General features: G+C 35.7%; 1 protein-coding gene across 2 annotated transcripts in view; it reads right to left on the bottom strand.

Moving 5' to 3' along the window:
• Akt3 (AKT serine/threonine kinase 3) overlaps window positions 1–16,478 on the bottom strand; it is a 218,029-nt gene that overhangs the window by 54,294 nt on the left and 147,257 nt on the right. For both annotated transcript variants that reach the window (XM_051186382.1, XM_051186383.1), the window contains 2 exons: window positions 13,736–13,801; window positions 12,093–12,161 (listed from right to left, as the gene is read on the bottom strand). In XM_051186382.1, coding sequence (XP_051042339.1) covers window positions 12,093–12,161; window positions 13,736–13,801 — 135 coding nt within the window. The remainder of the gene's footprint in view (window positions 1–12,092; window positions 12,162–13,735; window positions 13,802–16,478) is intronic.

Raw genomic sequence — 16,478 nt, forward strand, 5'->3', positions numbered from 1 at the left:
CCTCGTATAGAGCTTGGACCATGCAGAGATACAGATATTGAATCTCTGACACACATAAGCCCACCAGGGAAGTACCATTGAGAGAGGGGGAGACCCCACCAGCACCTACTAGAAGAAGCTATGGGAAGACCGCAATACAAGAAAACACCTAACAATAGAAAGACAAGCATGACACCACCAGAATCTAGGGAATCTACACCAACTAGAATGGAACACAACAACAAAGCAGAGGAAGCAGAAGGGAACTACTTCAAAATTACTGTCATAAAAATGATAGAGGCCCTCAAAGAAGATGTGAGAAAATCCCTTAAAAAAATGGAGGAAAAAACAAACAAAAAAGTGGAAGAAATGAACTAAATCCTTAAGGAAAGCAAAGAAAGTACAGAAAGCCAAGAAAAAACAATTAAGCAGATGAAGGAAATGGTTCAAGACTTGAAAACTGAAATAGAGAAAATAAAGGCAACACAAACCGAAGGAATGCTGGAAACAGAAAAACTGGGCAAAAAATCGGGAACTACAGACACAAGCATAACCAACAGAATTCAAGAGATGGAAGAGAGAATCTCAGGCGCAGAAGATAAACTAGAAAAATAGATTCATCCACCAAAGAAAATCATAAATCCAACAAATCCTTAACACAAAACATCCAGGAAATGTGGGACACCATGAAAAGGCCAAACCTAAGAATAATAGGCATAGAGGAAAGTGAAGAAACCCAGCTCAAAGGTGCCAAAAACATATTCAACAAAAGCATCAAGGAAAAATTTCCAAATCTGAAGAAGGACATGCCCATTAAAGTACAAGAAGCATACCGAACCCCAAATAGGCTGGACCAAAGAAAAAAGACCCCTCGACATATAATAATAAAAACACCTAGCATACAGAATAAAGAATATTAAAAGCAGCGAAGGAAAAAGGACAGGTAACATATAAAGGCAGACCTATCAAAATTACACCAGACTTCTCCATGGAAACCGTCAAGGCCAGAAGGTCCTGGACAGATGTTCTACAAGGATTAAGAGAACACAGATGCCAGCCTAGGCTACTATATCCAGCAAAACTCTCAATCATTATAGATGGAGAGAACAAGATATTTAATGACAAAACCAGATTTTCCCAATATTATGTATTATGTATCTACAAATCCAGCCCTACAGAAAGTATTGGAAGGAAAACTCCAACCCAAGGAAGGTAACTACGCCCACAAAAATGTAGGCAACAGATAATCCAACTACACCAGAAACCAAGGGTAAAGCAGAACTAATATATTCACAATACCACTGCCAACAACAAACCTAAATCAAACAAGCATCCACAACCAATGGTCCTTACTCACCCTCAACATTAATGGTCTTAACTCACCTATAAAAAGACACAGGCTAACAGAATGGATACGAAGACAGAATCCATCCTTCTGCTGCATACAAGAAACATATCTAAGCTTCAAAGATAACATTACCTCAGGGTAAAGGGTTGGGAAAAGATTTTCTAATCAAATGGAAATAAGAAGCAAGCAGGTGTAGCTATCCTAATATCTAACAAGTTGGACATCAAACCAAAATTAGTCAAAAGAGATGAAGACGGTCATTTCATATTCATTGCAGGAGAAATCCATCAACACAAAGTCTCAGTTCTGAACATCTATGCCCCCAATACAAAGTCTCCCACATTCGTAAAAGAAACACTACTAAAACTCAAAGCGCATATAAAACCTCACACACTTATAGTGGGAGACTTCAATACACCACTCTCAACACTAGACAGGACCACAAATCAGAAACTCAACAAAGAAACAAAAGAACTAACAAGTTATGTCTCAACTGGGGTTAACAGACATCTATAGAACATTCCATCCAAACACAAAAGAATATACCTTCTTCTCTGCTCCACATGGAAGCTTCTCTAAAATCGACCACATACTAAGTGGCATAACAAACCTCAACAGATACAAGACAATAGGAATAATCCCCTGTATCTTATCAGACCACCATGCTTTAAAATCAGAATTCAACAACAACACAAACAGCAGAAAACCTGCAAACTCATGGAAACTGAACAATGTGCAATTGCACCACTCCTGGGTCAAAGAAGAAATAAAGAAAGAAATTAAGGACTTTCTAATATTCAACGAGAATGAGGATACAACATGCCCGAACTTATAGGACACCTTGAAAGCAGTGCTACGAGGGAAGTTCATTGCACTAAGTGCCCATATGAAGAAAACAGAGGATAGTCACATAAAAGAATTAACAGCCCAACTGAAAACCTTAGAACAGAGAGAAGCGAATTCACCCCGCAGGAGTAGACGCCAGGAAATAATCAACTTGAGGGCTGAAATCAACAAAATAGAAACCAGTAAAACAATACAAAAAAAAAAAAAAAAAATCAATGCAACGAAGAGTTGGTTTTTTGAGAAAATCAACAAGATAGACAAACCTTTATCCAAATTAATGAAAAAGCAGAGAGAGAACATGCAAATTAACAAAATCAGAAACGAAAAGGGGAACATAACAACAGAGACAGAGGAAATCCAGACAATTTTCAGGTTATACTTTGAAAATATGTATTCCACAAAAATGGAAAATTCAAAGGAAATGGACAAATTTCTGGGTAACTATCACTTACCAAAATAAAATCAAAAACAGACAAACAACTTAAATAATAAATCTATAACCCACAATGAAATAGAAGCAGTCATCGAAAGCCTTCCAACCAAAAAAAGTCCAGGGCCAGATGGATTCAATGCAGAATTCTACCTAATACCAATACTCCTCAAAGTATTCCACAAGATAGAAATGAAGGTTCATTGCCAAACTCTTTTTATTAGGCCACAATAACCTTGGAACCCAAGCCTCACAAAGACACAACTAAGAAGGAAAACTACAGACCAATAACCCTGATGAACATCGATGCAAAAATACTGAATAAAATACTGGCAAACCGAATTCAAGAATACATCAGAGAAATCATCCACCATGACCAAGTAGGCTTCATCCCTGGAATGCAGGGATGGTTTAACATACGAAAATCTATCAACATGATCCACCATATAAACAAACAGAAGAAGAAAAACCATATGATTATCTCCCTAGATGCTGAAAAAGCCTTCAACAAAATTCAACACCCTTTCATGATAAGGGTCTTGGAGAGGTCAGGGATAACAGGAACATACCTAACATAATAAGAGCAATATACAGCAAACCAACTGCCAACATCAAACTGAATGGAGAGAAACTTAAGCCAATTCCTCTAAAATCAGGAACAAGACAAGGCTGTCCTCTCTCTCCATATCTCTTCAATATCGTATTAGAGGTTCTACCTAATGCTATAAGACAACAAAAGGAGATCAAGGGGATCCAAATTGGAAAGGAAGAAGTCAAACTGTCTCTATCTGCAGATGATATGATAGTTTATATAAGCAACCCAATAAACTCTACCAGGCAACTCCTACAGCTGATACACACCTTCAGCAAACTAGCAGGATAGAAGATAAACTAAAAAAAAAAAAAAAAAAAAATCATTAGCCCTACTTTTTTCAGACGACAAAGAGACAGAGAAATCAGAGAAACATCACCCTTTACAATAGCCACAAGCAACATAAAGTATCTTGGTGTAATGCTTACCAAACAAGTAAAAGACCAATATAATAAGAACTTTGTGGCTCTAAAGAAAGAAATTAAAGAAGATACCAGAAAATGGAAAGATCTCTCATGCTCTTGGATAGGTAGGATAAACATAGTAAAAATGGCAATCTTGCCAAAAGCAATCTACAGATTCAATGTAATCGCCATTAAAATCCCACCACAATTCTTCACTGACCTTGAAAGGATAATAATCAACTTTATATGGAAAAACAAAAGACCCAGGATAGCCAAAGCAACCCTATACAATAAAAGAACTTCAGGAGGCATCGCCATACCTGACTTCAAGCTCTACTACAGAGCTATAGTTCTGAAAACAGCATGGTATTGGCACAAAAATAGACAGGTAGACCAATGGAATCGAATTGAAAATCCTGACATTAACCCAAACATCTACGAACACCTGATTTTCAACAAAAAAGCTACAATTATACAATGGGGCGAGGACAGCATCTTCAACAAATAATGCTGGCACAATTGGATGAGGGTGTGTAGAAGACTGCAGATAGACCCATGTCTGTCTCCATGCACAAAACTCAAGTCCAAATGGATCAAAGGCCTCAACATCAATCCAGCCACAATGAACCTCTTAGAAGAGAAAGTAGGAGGTGCCCTTGAACAAATTGGTACAGGAGACAGCTTCCTGAACATAACTCCAGGGGCACAGACACTGAGAGAAACAATTAATAAATGGGACCTTTTCAAACTTAGAAGCTTCTGTAAGGCAAAGGACAAAGTCGACAATACCAAATGGCAGCCCAGACTGGGAAAAGATTTTCACCTATCCTATATCCGACAAAGGGCTGATCTCCAAAATATACAAAGAACTCAAGAAACTAGTCAACAAAACGCCAAATAACCCTATTAAAAAATGGGGTACAGAACTGAAGAAAGAATTCTCAATAGAGGAAATCAAAAAGGCTGAAAGACACTTAAGAAAGTGCTCCACATCCTTAATTATCAGGGAAATGCAAATCAAAACAACTTTGAGATACCATCTTACTCCTGCCAGAATGGCTAAAATTAGAAACACCAATGATGACTCATGTTGGAGAGGATGTGGAGAAATGGGAACAGTCCTCCACTGCTGGTGGGAGTGCAAACTCATACAACCATTTTGGAGATCAGTATGGCGGTTCCTCAGGAAAATGGGAATTAGTTTACCACAGGACCCGGCAATCCCCCTCTTAGGCATATACCCAAATGATCCACATCCATGCAACAAAGACATCTGCTCAACTATGTTCATAGCAGCATTATTTGTAATAGCAAGAACCTCTAAGCAACCTAGATGCCCCTCCATTGAAGAATGGTTAATGAAGATGTGGCACATCTACATAATGGAATACTACTCTGCAGAAAAAAATAATGGTATCTTGAAATTCACAGGCAAGTGGATGGCACTTGAAGAAACCTTCCTGAATGAGGTAACCCAGTCACAAAAAGAGGAACACAGTATGTACTCACTCATATATGGATTTTAGACATAGAGCAAAGGATCACCAGCATATAATTCACACCACCAGAGTAACTATAAGGTGTATTCTAAGAGATTCATATAAAGTCCCTCATAGAACCAGGAAGGGACAAGTCCCCCAGAGCACAGGGGAAATGGGGGGGGGCAGCGAATGGAAAGAGAAGTAGGAGAAAACAAGGGGGAGGAAAGGAAAACACATACAACCAGGAAGATTGAGCCTGGTTAGGAATAGAAGACAGGAGAGAGAGAGAGAGAGAGAGAGAGAGAGAGAACACATAAAAGTGGGAGCCAATATTGGTTTGAAGATAAAATTGAACACAGAGAAAAGTCTAGAGAACTACAAGACTGCCACCAACTAACAATTTGAGCTTCCATAGAAAGGCTAGCATAAATGCCCTTCCCAGAGAGTGATCAACAACTAACTTATCCATGGAGCCCTCAACTAATGTCTGTTGGAAGCAGGAACAAACACCCATACATAAACACTGAGTCAAAGTAGAACCCAGATGCAGATGGAGAGGACAAGACCAGGCAGCAGAAACACATAGAGACAGCTTACCTGAACAAGGAGGAGCTAACGGGCCATCAGACTGATAGCTGGGAAGCCAGCATGGGACTAACTCAGGCCCCCCTGAATATGGGTCTCAGCCAGAAGGACTGAGCAGTCTAAGGGACCTCAGACAGTGGAGCCAGGATGTATCCCTGGTGCACAAAAGGACCTTGTGAACACATCCCCCATGGAGGGATAACTGCCTTAATCTAAAGACAGGAGAGAAGCCCTAGTCCCTACTTCACATGACCGTCAGATCTATATGACCCCAACTGGATGGCATTCCCCTACATATGGAATTGGGGTGGGGGATGGGAGGGGAGGGTGGTTAGAGTGCATGTGAGAGGGCAGAGAGGGTAAAAGGGAGGGAAGGAGGGAGGGAGAAGGAACTGGGATCGACATGTAAAATAATAAATTAAATAAAAAGAATGCTTTGACTCCAAAATTTAAGTTCAAGGAGAAGTTACTGGGGAAAAGGATTTTTATTTTTGTTTCCACAGAAAATGAAAAGCTGTGGATTCCTTCAAGACTAATGTGGTTTGATCAAGCCAGACCACCTGAAACAGAATACCAGGTGATCCTACATTCAAAACAGCTGGATTAAGCAGCCTTACAGACTACAGCCAGGATTTCTGTATCAGAATCCCCCATGACAGCGCCCCTTACCAGCAGGATGTAGTTTGGAAAGAACGACGCCCAAATTCCCAAATATTGTATATAAATGTTTGTTTTCATTTAAATGGACTTGGTTATATAAAATAAATAAAAAATAATAATAAAAAATAATTCTAATAGCTACATGGAAACACAAATGACGTTTGTAGCTAAAGCAGTTCTAAGAAAACAGCAATACTTTAAGTATAATGACATGAGATTTTAGATTACATCAGAGCAATAGTATCAAAGCTAGCAAGGCTCTAACACACACACACACACACACACACACACACACACACACACACACACACACACACACACACGGGGGGGGGGCTGGTGGAGAGAGGAAAAGAGGGAGACCAGTGGAATGAAATAGAAAGAGTATAAAGCAACCCATGAAACTGTTGTTACCTGATTTTCAACAAATATCCTCAAGACATAGAAGATGGTTAAGAGGACCTCTTTGATAAATGATACTGGATTGGCTAGAGAGATGGCTCAGCTGTTAAGGTACACTTAATATTCTTACAGAGGACTCAGGTTCAGTTCCTAGCACATACATAGTAGATCATAATTATCTATAACTACAGTTCCAAAGAATTTGATGCCCTCCCTCTTCTAGTCATCACAGCACCAAGCATGCAACCAGTATACATACATAAATGAAGCAAAACACTCATGCACATAAAATAAAAGAATATTTTACAAAATGATACTAGAAAAATTGCATATTTAATGCAGATGGAAACTGTATATTGCTCACCTGCAAAAAATTCAATCCATTATAAATTGAAAGTCCTGAAACCACTAGCAGAAAACTGCAAGATATAAGCACAGGCAATAACTGTCTGAATACAACTCAAATAGGTCCAAATGGGTTACCTGAAATTAAACAGCTTATGAACAGTAAGGAAACAATTATCAAAGTGGATAGAGAGCCCACAGAATTGGGAGAAAATCATTGCTAACTATTCATGTAACCGAGGTTAATATTCTGAATTTATGAATAACTCAAAATGTTAAATAGCAAAAAAGGAAATATTTCAATTAGGAAGTGGAGAAATGAACTGAAAAGATATTGCTAATAACTAAATGACAGCATGTTGCTCTTTTTTACAGTAAACAGGAAATGTACACACAAACTGCACAGATTACTCTTGACTCCAGTAAGGAGGGCCATCATCAAGAAAGCAAACAGGATGCAGAGGGAATAAAAGGATCACTGTTAGTTCAATGTACATCAGTACACTTCAAAAAACTAAAAGCCGAACAACCATGTGACCCTGCTAATCCACTGTGGGGTATACAGCAAAAAGCATCTAAGCCAACACACCACAGAGATAATTTATATATTCACGCATACTGCTAAATGATTCATAGTGTCTAAAATATAAAATAAGCCTAGATGCTCATCAGCAGATGAATAAAAATGTTGCATACAAAAACAATGTAATATTATTCAATCAACAAGAAAGAACTGGGGATTTTTTCTCACCATTTAAAAAGACACAAACCTAGATGATGATCTGAAGAGAAAGACCGGAGTAAAGAAGAAGGTACAGAGGGTGAATGGTGAGGGTGAAGACAATACAACTATCCTATTTATACACAAAAATATCATAATAACAGTTGGAAAGATAGCTCGGTAGGTAAAGTCAACAGGAACCAAACATGGCAATCTGAGTTCGCTTTTTGAGATCCACAACATGGAACATACTCGCAAAAGTTATACCTTTGACCTCTACATACATGCTAAGTGTGCGCACAAAATAAATGAAACTGTAATAAAAATTATAAAGAAAATGACACAATGAAACTAATTATTTTTAAAATACTCATGACTACAAACAAATAAAAACTCATAAAGATTTGTTCTGTAATGTTCATGACAGCTTTTTACCAATACTGCAAAGAACTCTGTCTGTCTTATGACTCTAGCCACTGCAAAACATGAGTGAAATGTAGTAACCCCATAAATTGAAATAAAGAATTTTGGTAGGTGAAAAGATACAGAAGATTATGTACTGTGTTTTAGATCTCAGTTCTAAATATTTAAGTATTATTTTTGTTATTTTCCTGTTTTTCTTCCTCAGGGGTACAGTGGTGTGTTTCTTATTTGCAACTCCTTAAAAAAAGTCACTCTGGGGTAAGCATCCTTTAAGAAGTCTAGTTACTATGAAAGTGCATTCTGTACCATAGCCCCCATGTATAGAAATCACGAAAACTGAGAGCTACCTGGACACTGCTCACTGTTCTAGGCAGCTCACCATCTTCAACAACAAGACTTGCCAAATTGTTGGCTTAAACTTAAGTCCTATGATGGTTTAATGATTTTAGGAAAATGGCCTTGAACTACTATAAAATTGTATCATAAAACAGCACAAGACAAAGACCACTTTGCCTCAAACTTCAGATGTTAATGTGAATATTGAAATATAGCTTTCTTGGCTTAGGAATTTTTAAAAAAGATTTGGGTGAAAGCAACAGAATTCTGACATAACCTACATAAAGATTAATAACTCAGTAATGGAGATATTTATATAACCACAAATGTAGTAAAAATTCAAGTTTAAAAGCATCACCACGAATCTGAAATACTTTTAACTTAAAAATCACCCAAATCACACCTCCACAAATTAGTAAGTAGAATTTAAATGCTGACTGCCGGCACTTCTGTCTTCTGTGAATTCAAAATGAGATAGGTTCGGTTCACAGAAGAGAAAATGCCAGCCAAATAATGAGAAATCTAAATAAGAGAAGATTTCAAGAATGACATGTAACTGAAAATCATATATAAAAACTAAAATAAATTTTATCAAAGACATTAGTACAGACTGTGCAAAGTGCTAACAAGCACAAATAGTAAATAATGGAAATGGTAGGTTCCTTAGTACCTACAGAAAGAATGTAACATAATAGTTAAGAATTTATCAGATGCATAACAGACCCACATGATTTACCATGCCTTCAGTCTCCAGCTCCCATGAAATTTGAGTCTGTGAGAGATCACAGAATTCCAACTTATAGGCTTTAAACCATATAGAGCTAAAGATAGTTTGTGAAAAGGTTTAAGTGGAAACCTCTTCAACCAAATTCAACAGTACCTTAGTTTTCAGAAATTACAATTTCTCATGGGGATATTTTTCTATTTCTCATCTAAATACAAAAGCAGCTAAATTACTAGGAGCAGCTTTAGCATATTAGCAGCAATGAGATTTCTCACATTATTAGATTTTAAAAATAATTATACAGATGCTGATTTGTGGGCTGCACTGCACTCAATGTTGCTTGCCCATAGCTTATCATGTCAAATCTCTCTTATCACTCTTTTCCCTAGTCAACTGTTCATTTGCTTATTTTTAGTTAAGTACACAGTATCTGTAATACAAAAGCTACAGAAGAATACACAAGTGAAAATTAAGCTTTCTCTGTATTCAGTTACAAGGCCAGTTCTAAATTCCAGTGGATAATGAGATATTCCCATTTACACAAGGCATGAGCACATGTACATGATCTATGTTTCAGCATAATAGTAGCATGCTTTGTACTAATTTTGCAACACTTTACATACTTAAGCAGCATTCTTATTGAACATTCATTTAATATAACACACTTTTATAATAAATGTGCTTATTCATATACCATTTGGTCATGTATCTTTATTTCTTGGAATTATAATACTGGAGATGGAATTGCTGGCTGTCTTACTTTTCCTGTTGCTGGGGTAAAATAACCTGACATAAAGCAACCAAAGGGAGAAAGGGTTTATTTTGGCTTACTGTTCAAGGTTATAATCTATCATGGTAGGGGAGTTATAGGAGCTTGAGGCAGTGGTTACACTAGAACCACAGTTCAGCATTAAAAAGTGATAAATGATGAATCCTTGTATTTGTTCACTTTTGACTCTTTATAAAGTTCAGAATTCCAGCCCAAACAATAGTGCTACTCATAGAGTGCTACTCACAACTAACTTAACCTTCACAGACATGCCAAGAGGCCCATCTCCACAGATTCTCGATGTTGCCAAATTGAGAACTGAACATTACATTGATTCCAAGAATATGTGTAGTTTAAATTCTGACATGTACTAACACAGAGGTTTCATTAATTACATTTGAGCCTCTATAAGTAAAATTATAACCTTTAGGTGAATAGCTTCAAAATTTTTTTCTCCTTTATTCTTCTAATTCAACATATAATGATAAAAAATAACTTTTATTTCAAAAATAAAAGCTTTTCAAAAATCAATTTTATAATGTCACTCTAAAAATAGTTTTCATAACTTGAGATTGTCCAATAATTTCACATGATTACAACTATAAACTATATGTGGATCTTTGCAATAATGTTTTTCACCCACATCCAATAAACTAGCTTTTAATATGATAGTCTCAGAGCTCCAAACCATGTATCTTTTCATGTTTTCAAGAATGTCTGACTGAAGCTCCAAGTTTTCCATGCCTGGGTCTTTTTTTTTTTTTTTTTTTTTTTTTTTTTATTGCTCAAGTTTTCTTTGTTCTGTGCTCACCCTTCAGAGACACGATCATCTCTACCTGAAAGAGCTTAGTCAGTCCATTAATAAAATTTCCTTCAGAGTCTATCTTTTTTGAAAAATTGTCTTTTATAAACTTATTTGTACTTAGGGCTTAGGCATTCTAATTGATAATATACTCACACTAGAAACTACGTACTCCTAGATGTTGTATGAAAGAAATTATATACTCCTTTATAGTAAACTCAATGTCTTAATACATTAAGAAAATTCTGTACTATCTCAATACAAAATATGATTACCAGGGAGTGAATGAGAATTTGAAATTAAGTAATTTCTATATACCAGATAATCTTTATGAAAAATATTTCACAGCAGGTATTAATTTTGATTGGGAAATAATTATATTTAAGTCTACAAGATACAATCTTCTTTTAATACATTTATTTCAGAAAGCTCACAATGTAAAGTATTTCCAGTTACTATTTCTGTACATTATTACACTTTTCCTTCACACTGATTTTGTTCAAAACAGGAAGGAAAATAAAGAAAAGCTAAAAGTGAAATGATTTAATTTGCTCCCAAACTGCAAGATCTATTAAATCTCTTTATTATCAGTCACTACAATACACAAAAAGGAAAAAACTCACCTGCAATGTGTCTTTGGAATAGTTTGGTTGAGTTCAAAATATGTTTTAAAAACTTTTTAGAAGTTTCACTGAAGGCTTATTTGAAAAACTATCTAAAACATAATTAACTATTTATGGTTCCACAATCTAATAACATAATTCCAAAAATCATACTATTGGGGCTGTTTAAGACAATTTGTTTTTGCAAACAACCCAGGTTTAAGTCCAGGCACCCACATGCTGGTTCAAAACCATCTGTAACTCCAGTTCCAGAAGATATGATGCCCTCTTCTAAACTTTGTGGGCACCAAGTACACACATGCTGCACAGGCACACATGCAGGCAAAATAATCATACATAAAATAAAATAAATCCAAAATCAATCAGTAAGTAAAGGGATCTCTGTCCCTTTTTTTAAAAAATCATACTGTAGTTAAACATTTTAGATTTCAAAATATAGTAAAATAAAGAATATGATTATGCTTTCCAATGATCAAAACACCCCAGCAGAAACTTTCTAGCTTTTGTTTACTCAACAGGAAGAACTGTGCAAACCCATCAATTTGAGAATCACCCTAACTCATATTGCTTATAATGCTTTCAATTTAATATTCCATGCAATTGCTAGATTGACATCTTGACTCACCTCTCCCCCATTAACATATTCCATCACAAAACACAGGCGGTCTTTTGTCTGGAAGGAATATTTCAAGGACTTGAAATGAAAAAGAATAAAGGTTAATTGTAATCCTGTATTCTTAAAGTATAGTGGTACCAAAAATAGAACACTTAAAAACAGTCAGCATAACTGAAAGACAAACTGACATTGTTCCTGAAGAGTATATTTACTTTGTAAAAGTGCTTTCTAAGAAATATGATCAGTAAAAACAAATCAGTAATGGCGATGAGCACTTTCAGCCTACTGTGCCACCTGAGATGGAGTTAGTAGTCAGTTCTCTAGCTCTCATCTTTGCAGTCTCTACAAGGAACTGTAGTGGAAGTTCTTCAGAAACACAGTTGCTTTTACTTATTACCTTCAATGTAGTTTAGGTGCTACTTTGTATATGCTGAGGATAAAACGTGGCACAACTCAATAAAGTAAGCCCTGGTAATTTTGTAAGTCATAAGAAGATAGTAAAATGTCATTACATTAGAAAACAGACAATAAACACTTTAACAAGGAGCAGTATCTATTGAAAACTATTTAAATGTTTAATTTAGATAGTCTTAAAATGATAATAAAAAGTTCCAATTTTAAACATGCAGATGTTATTTTTAATCTTAAAATGTTTGATACAGAATGGAACATAGAGAAATTTTATAAATTATCCTCTATTTCATAGAATCCCAGAATGGATGTAAAAATAGCCTGTTTGAAAACATGCTACATGAATTAAGTCAAGCTTTATACTTCTCTAATGAAAAAACACAGGACTCATCCCATATTAAACACATTTCACATTCCTGTATGTCTACCATGAAAGGTATCCTGTTTCTGTTAAATCTGCTCATTTAAAATTTTGCCCTTTGAAAACTGAAGACCATGCTGTGTGATTATTTTAATATTTATCTGAAGCCAGCAAACAAAAAATAAAAAGTAAAATCTTCATTTAATTTTTTTCCTTTCCATTTTTTTTTTCTCCCAGCCTGTCCTGGAACTAACTCTGTAAACCAGGCTGGCCTCAAACACACAGAGATCCACCTGCCTCTGCCTCCCAAGTGCTGGGATTAAAGGTGTGTGCCTCTAACACCCGGCTTAATTTTTTTCTTTTGAGATAGGTGTAAACTGTAACCCAGGTATCCCTGGAGTTCACTAGGAACCCAAGCTGACTTCAAACACGGAGAGAGCCTCTTGTCACCAACTTCTCAGCATTGGTATTACAGTCATGAACCCTCATTCCTGGGTTGTATGTACTACTATTAAAAAAATAAAAATAAAAACAGGCTTTAAAAAATCTACCACTTTATTAGTGAACTTAAAATGCCAGAGGTGATCTACTTGCTCTATGGACACATTTTTTTTTTTTTTAAATCGAGAAGATACACGCTTAGGAGGAAAGAAAACTTTAAAAAGTTGTACATGGACAATGGGAGGAACTATAATTACATACTATACAGGTTATACACTTAATTTACATCTTTCAACAGTTTCAAAGATATTGAACTTACAGCCTGTAATAAAGAATTTGGTAAGACAAATAAATGTTACTTAAAACACTGTCATAATTTCATTCTTTAGTAAAATCCCAATCTATAAAATGTCATAATAGCAGCTCTTTAAGCACTTACTGTTAAGAATGGATGTCTGGTGTTCTTTAGTACTCTGCTCTCAGTAAGAGTATGTGCCACTTCATCCTACAAAGAAAAGACAAACTATATATACATGCCTGTCACAGGTACTAAAAATAAAATGCTTTCAACTTTTTTCAGAACCCAGAAGACACTGCTCAGACATGAAAGGGTACAATATACAGAAGGCCCTGGTCAGACATAAAAAGGGTATTAATGTGCACTGGGATGCTTCCTCTATTGTCTAGCTTCCCCTCCATGACAACACCCAAATATCAAATTACTAGTTTAATCCTGAGGGATAGAAGATATAAATTCATATAAACTCGGTCATGTTTGATCAAATTACATCAATAATGTATAACATTAATAATAAAATTATTCAAAATGAAAAATAAATGTGGGTTTTTCTCTTAAGACAAATGAATAGCAGCTAATACTATAGCACAACTTAGTTAATATTCCTAAAATTGTAATAGTTATAATACATTTTAGTCAGGGAGACATTAAGATTCAATTTAGTGAGGATCATAAAATAACTCTCCTACAAACACTCAGGTATTTAAAAGGGAACTATGGAGAACACACTTTAATTCTAAATTAAACACTTCAAGCCAAAAAGTAAAGAGTACAAAAGCATATCTTTTTTTTTTTTTGCTTGTTATTTTTTTAATATGCTTCTCTTTACATGTCTTAAACATCCTACTTCAAGTGAGTTTTAAGCATATTTCATAAAAAGAATATGTACCCTTAGAGGATATCTCCTGGGTGAACCTGGGACAGGTGGGGATGGGAACTTGAGGGATCAGTTGGGGGGGGGGAGATACTGAAAAAGATGACTGGAAAGTAGGGACATTTCAGGGTTAGGTAGAACCCAAATGCAAGAGAAACTCTCACATCTCTACAAAGATGACTCCTAGCTATAGTGTATGTGTAGCCTGAACTGTGATCATACTGGTGACTATCCAAACTGTCATCAGAAGGCCTTCATCCAGTAACTGATGAAAATAGATGCAGAGACCCACAGCAAAACATTAGGCTGAGCTCAAGGTATCCTGATGAAAAGAGGGAGAAAGGACTGTAGGAGACAAAAGGGTTAAGGACATCACAAGAAAACTCACAGAAACAACTAACCTGGCCTCCAGGAACTAACAATCAGAACCAGGGAGCCTTAATGGGACTGACCTAGGCCCTCTACATATATCTGACAGTTGTGGAGCTTGGTCCTCTGTGGAACTCTATCAATAGAAGCAGGATCTATCCATAATGCTTTGGCTGGCTCTTAGGAACCTATTCCTCATCAGGTTGCCTTGCCCTGCCTTAAAACAAGGGGAGGTACGTAGTCTTATGGCAACTCAATTTGTCATGATTTGTTGATACCCAAGGGATGCTTGCCCCTTTCTGAACAGAAAGAGAGGAGTAAATGTGAGGGGTAGGGAACTGCAGTTGGGGTGTAAAATAAATAAAAATTTAAAAATTACATAAAAACAAAGAAACAAAGTATTTCCCCCAAATGTGTTATCAGCTTGTAAAAAGCAAAGAAAAGATTTTCTTTTAACATATGGAAAGCTGAAGACATGTTTCACATTTCAAAGGTTTATCACCTTAAAGAAGTAAGAAAGAAAAGCAATTGGCATCTCTACAGTTTGCTTCTAGGAAATTCTTAAACAAATACCTTGCTGGATCAACAACACTGTTGGCAAATAAAAATTAGATCATAAAGAAAGAAATGAAGAGTAGAGCATCAAGACCCTGAATTATACTTCTTATCTTATAAAAGCATTTACCTTAGTTTATGCCTAGAACATAAATGAGAAACAGATTTATGAAAAAAAGCTAATATTCTAAGATCATTTGGACAAGGGAATACCAACTATGTATGAACAAAAAGTAAACTGAATTAACAATGTAGTATTTAAAGCAAGTTAAGCCAAGGATAAATAAACCACTTCAGTCTTATTTATTTTATAAAAGCCAGGCTTAAGTACTCAAAACAATTTCAAGACACTGCCATACTATACTATTATCCCTAAATCAATTACAGCAATGTTATAACAGAAAATAAGTTAGAAGCAGAATTGACACACAAGAACTTACAGCTTTTTATACTCATTAGTACCTAGTATATAATGGTTACCATACAGCAAGCACTTAATGTTTGAACTGAATGTCATAAATCCAAAAGCTTGTTCATTCAACCTTTACATCAACAACTATGCAGACTATCTAGGTATAACTTACACACTGGAGATAGGGCCTTGAACAAAACAGAAGTCCTCTTCTCATGGAAATTTCATTCTAATTGGTTAAAAACTGATCATTATAAGTGGAGAAAGCCAAATAGGCATTGGGTAATAAGCATCATATAATATGAATCACATTAAACACATAATTAAACAAGTAATACACAGAAATAAATTTATTTAAAAATTGCTTGCAGTGAACTTATTAAATGTTAACAACAATATAGGTAAAAAGTTATTTTATAATAAAAAGGTAGGCTTCTTTATTCACATTTCACCGGCTAGTGAGGATAATAAATTTAAAAGTAATCAATTTAAAACTAATACACTATTAACAAGAAAGGGTTTATATAATATTTTAAGTGAGTTAGAGAAGGAAAAACCAATAGAACCTAAGCATACACACACACTTTTTAAAGTTTACTGATGCTGTGGGGCAGTGGTGGTGCATGCATTAATCCCAGAACTCAAGAGGCAGAGGCAGCTGTATCTCTATGAGT

This window comes from Phodopus roborovskii, unplaced genomic scaffold (genome assembly GCF_943737965.1).
Source record: "Phodopus roborovskii unplaced genomic scaffold, PHOROB, whole genome shotgun sequence".
In the NCBI taxonomy this organism is placed as follows: Eukaryota; Metazoa; Chordata; class Mammalia; order Rodentia; family Cricetidae; genus Phodopus; species Phodopus roborovskii.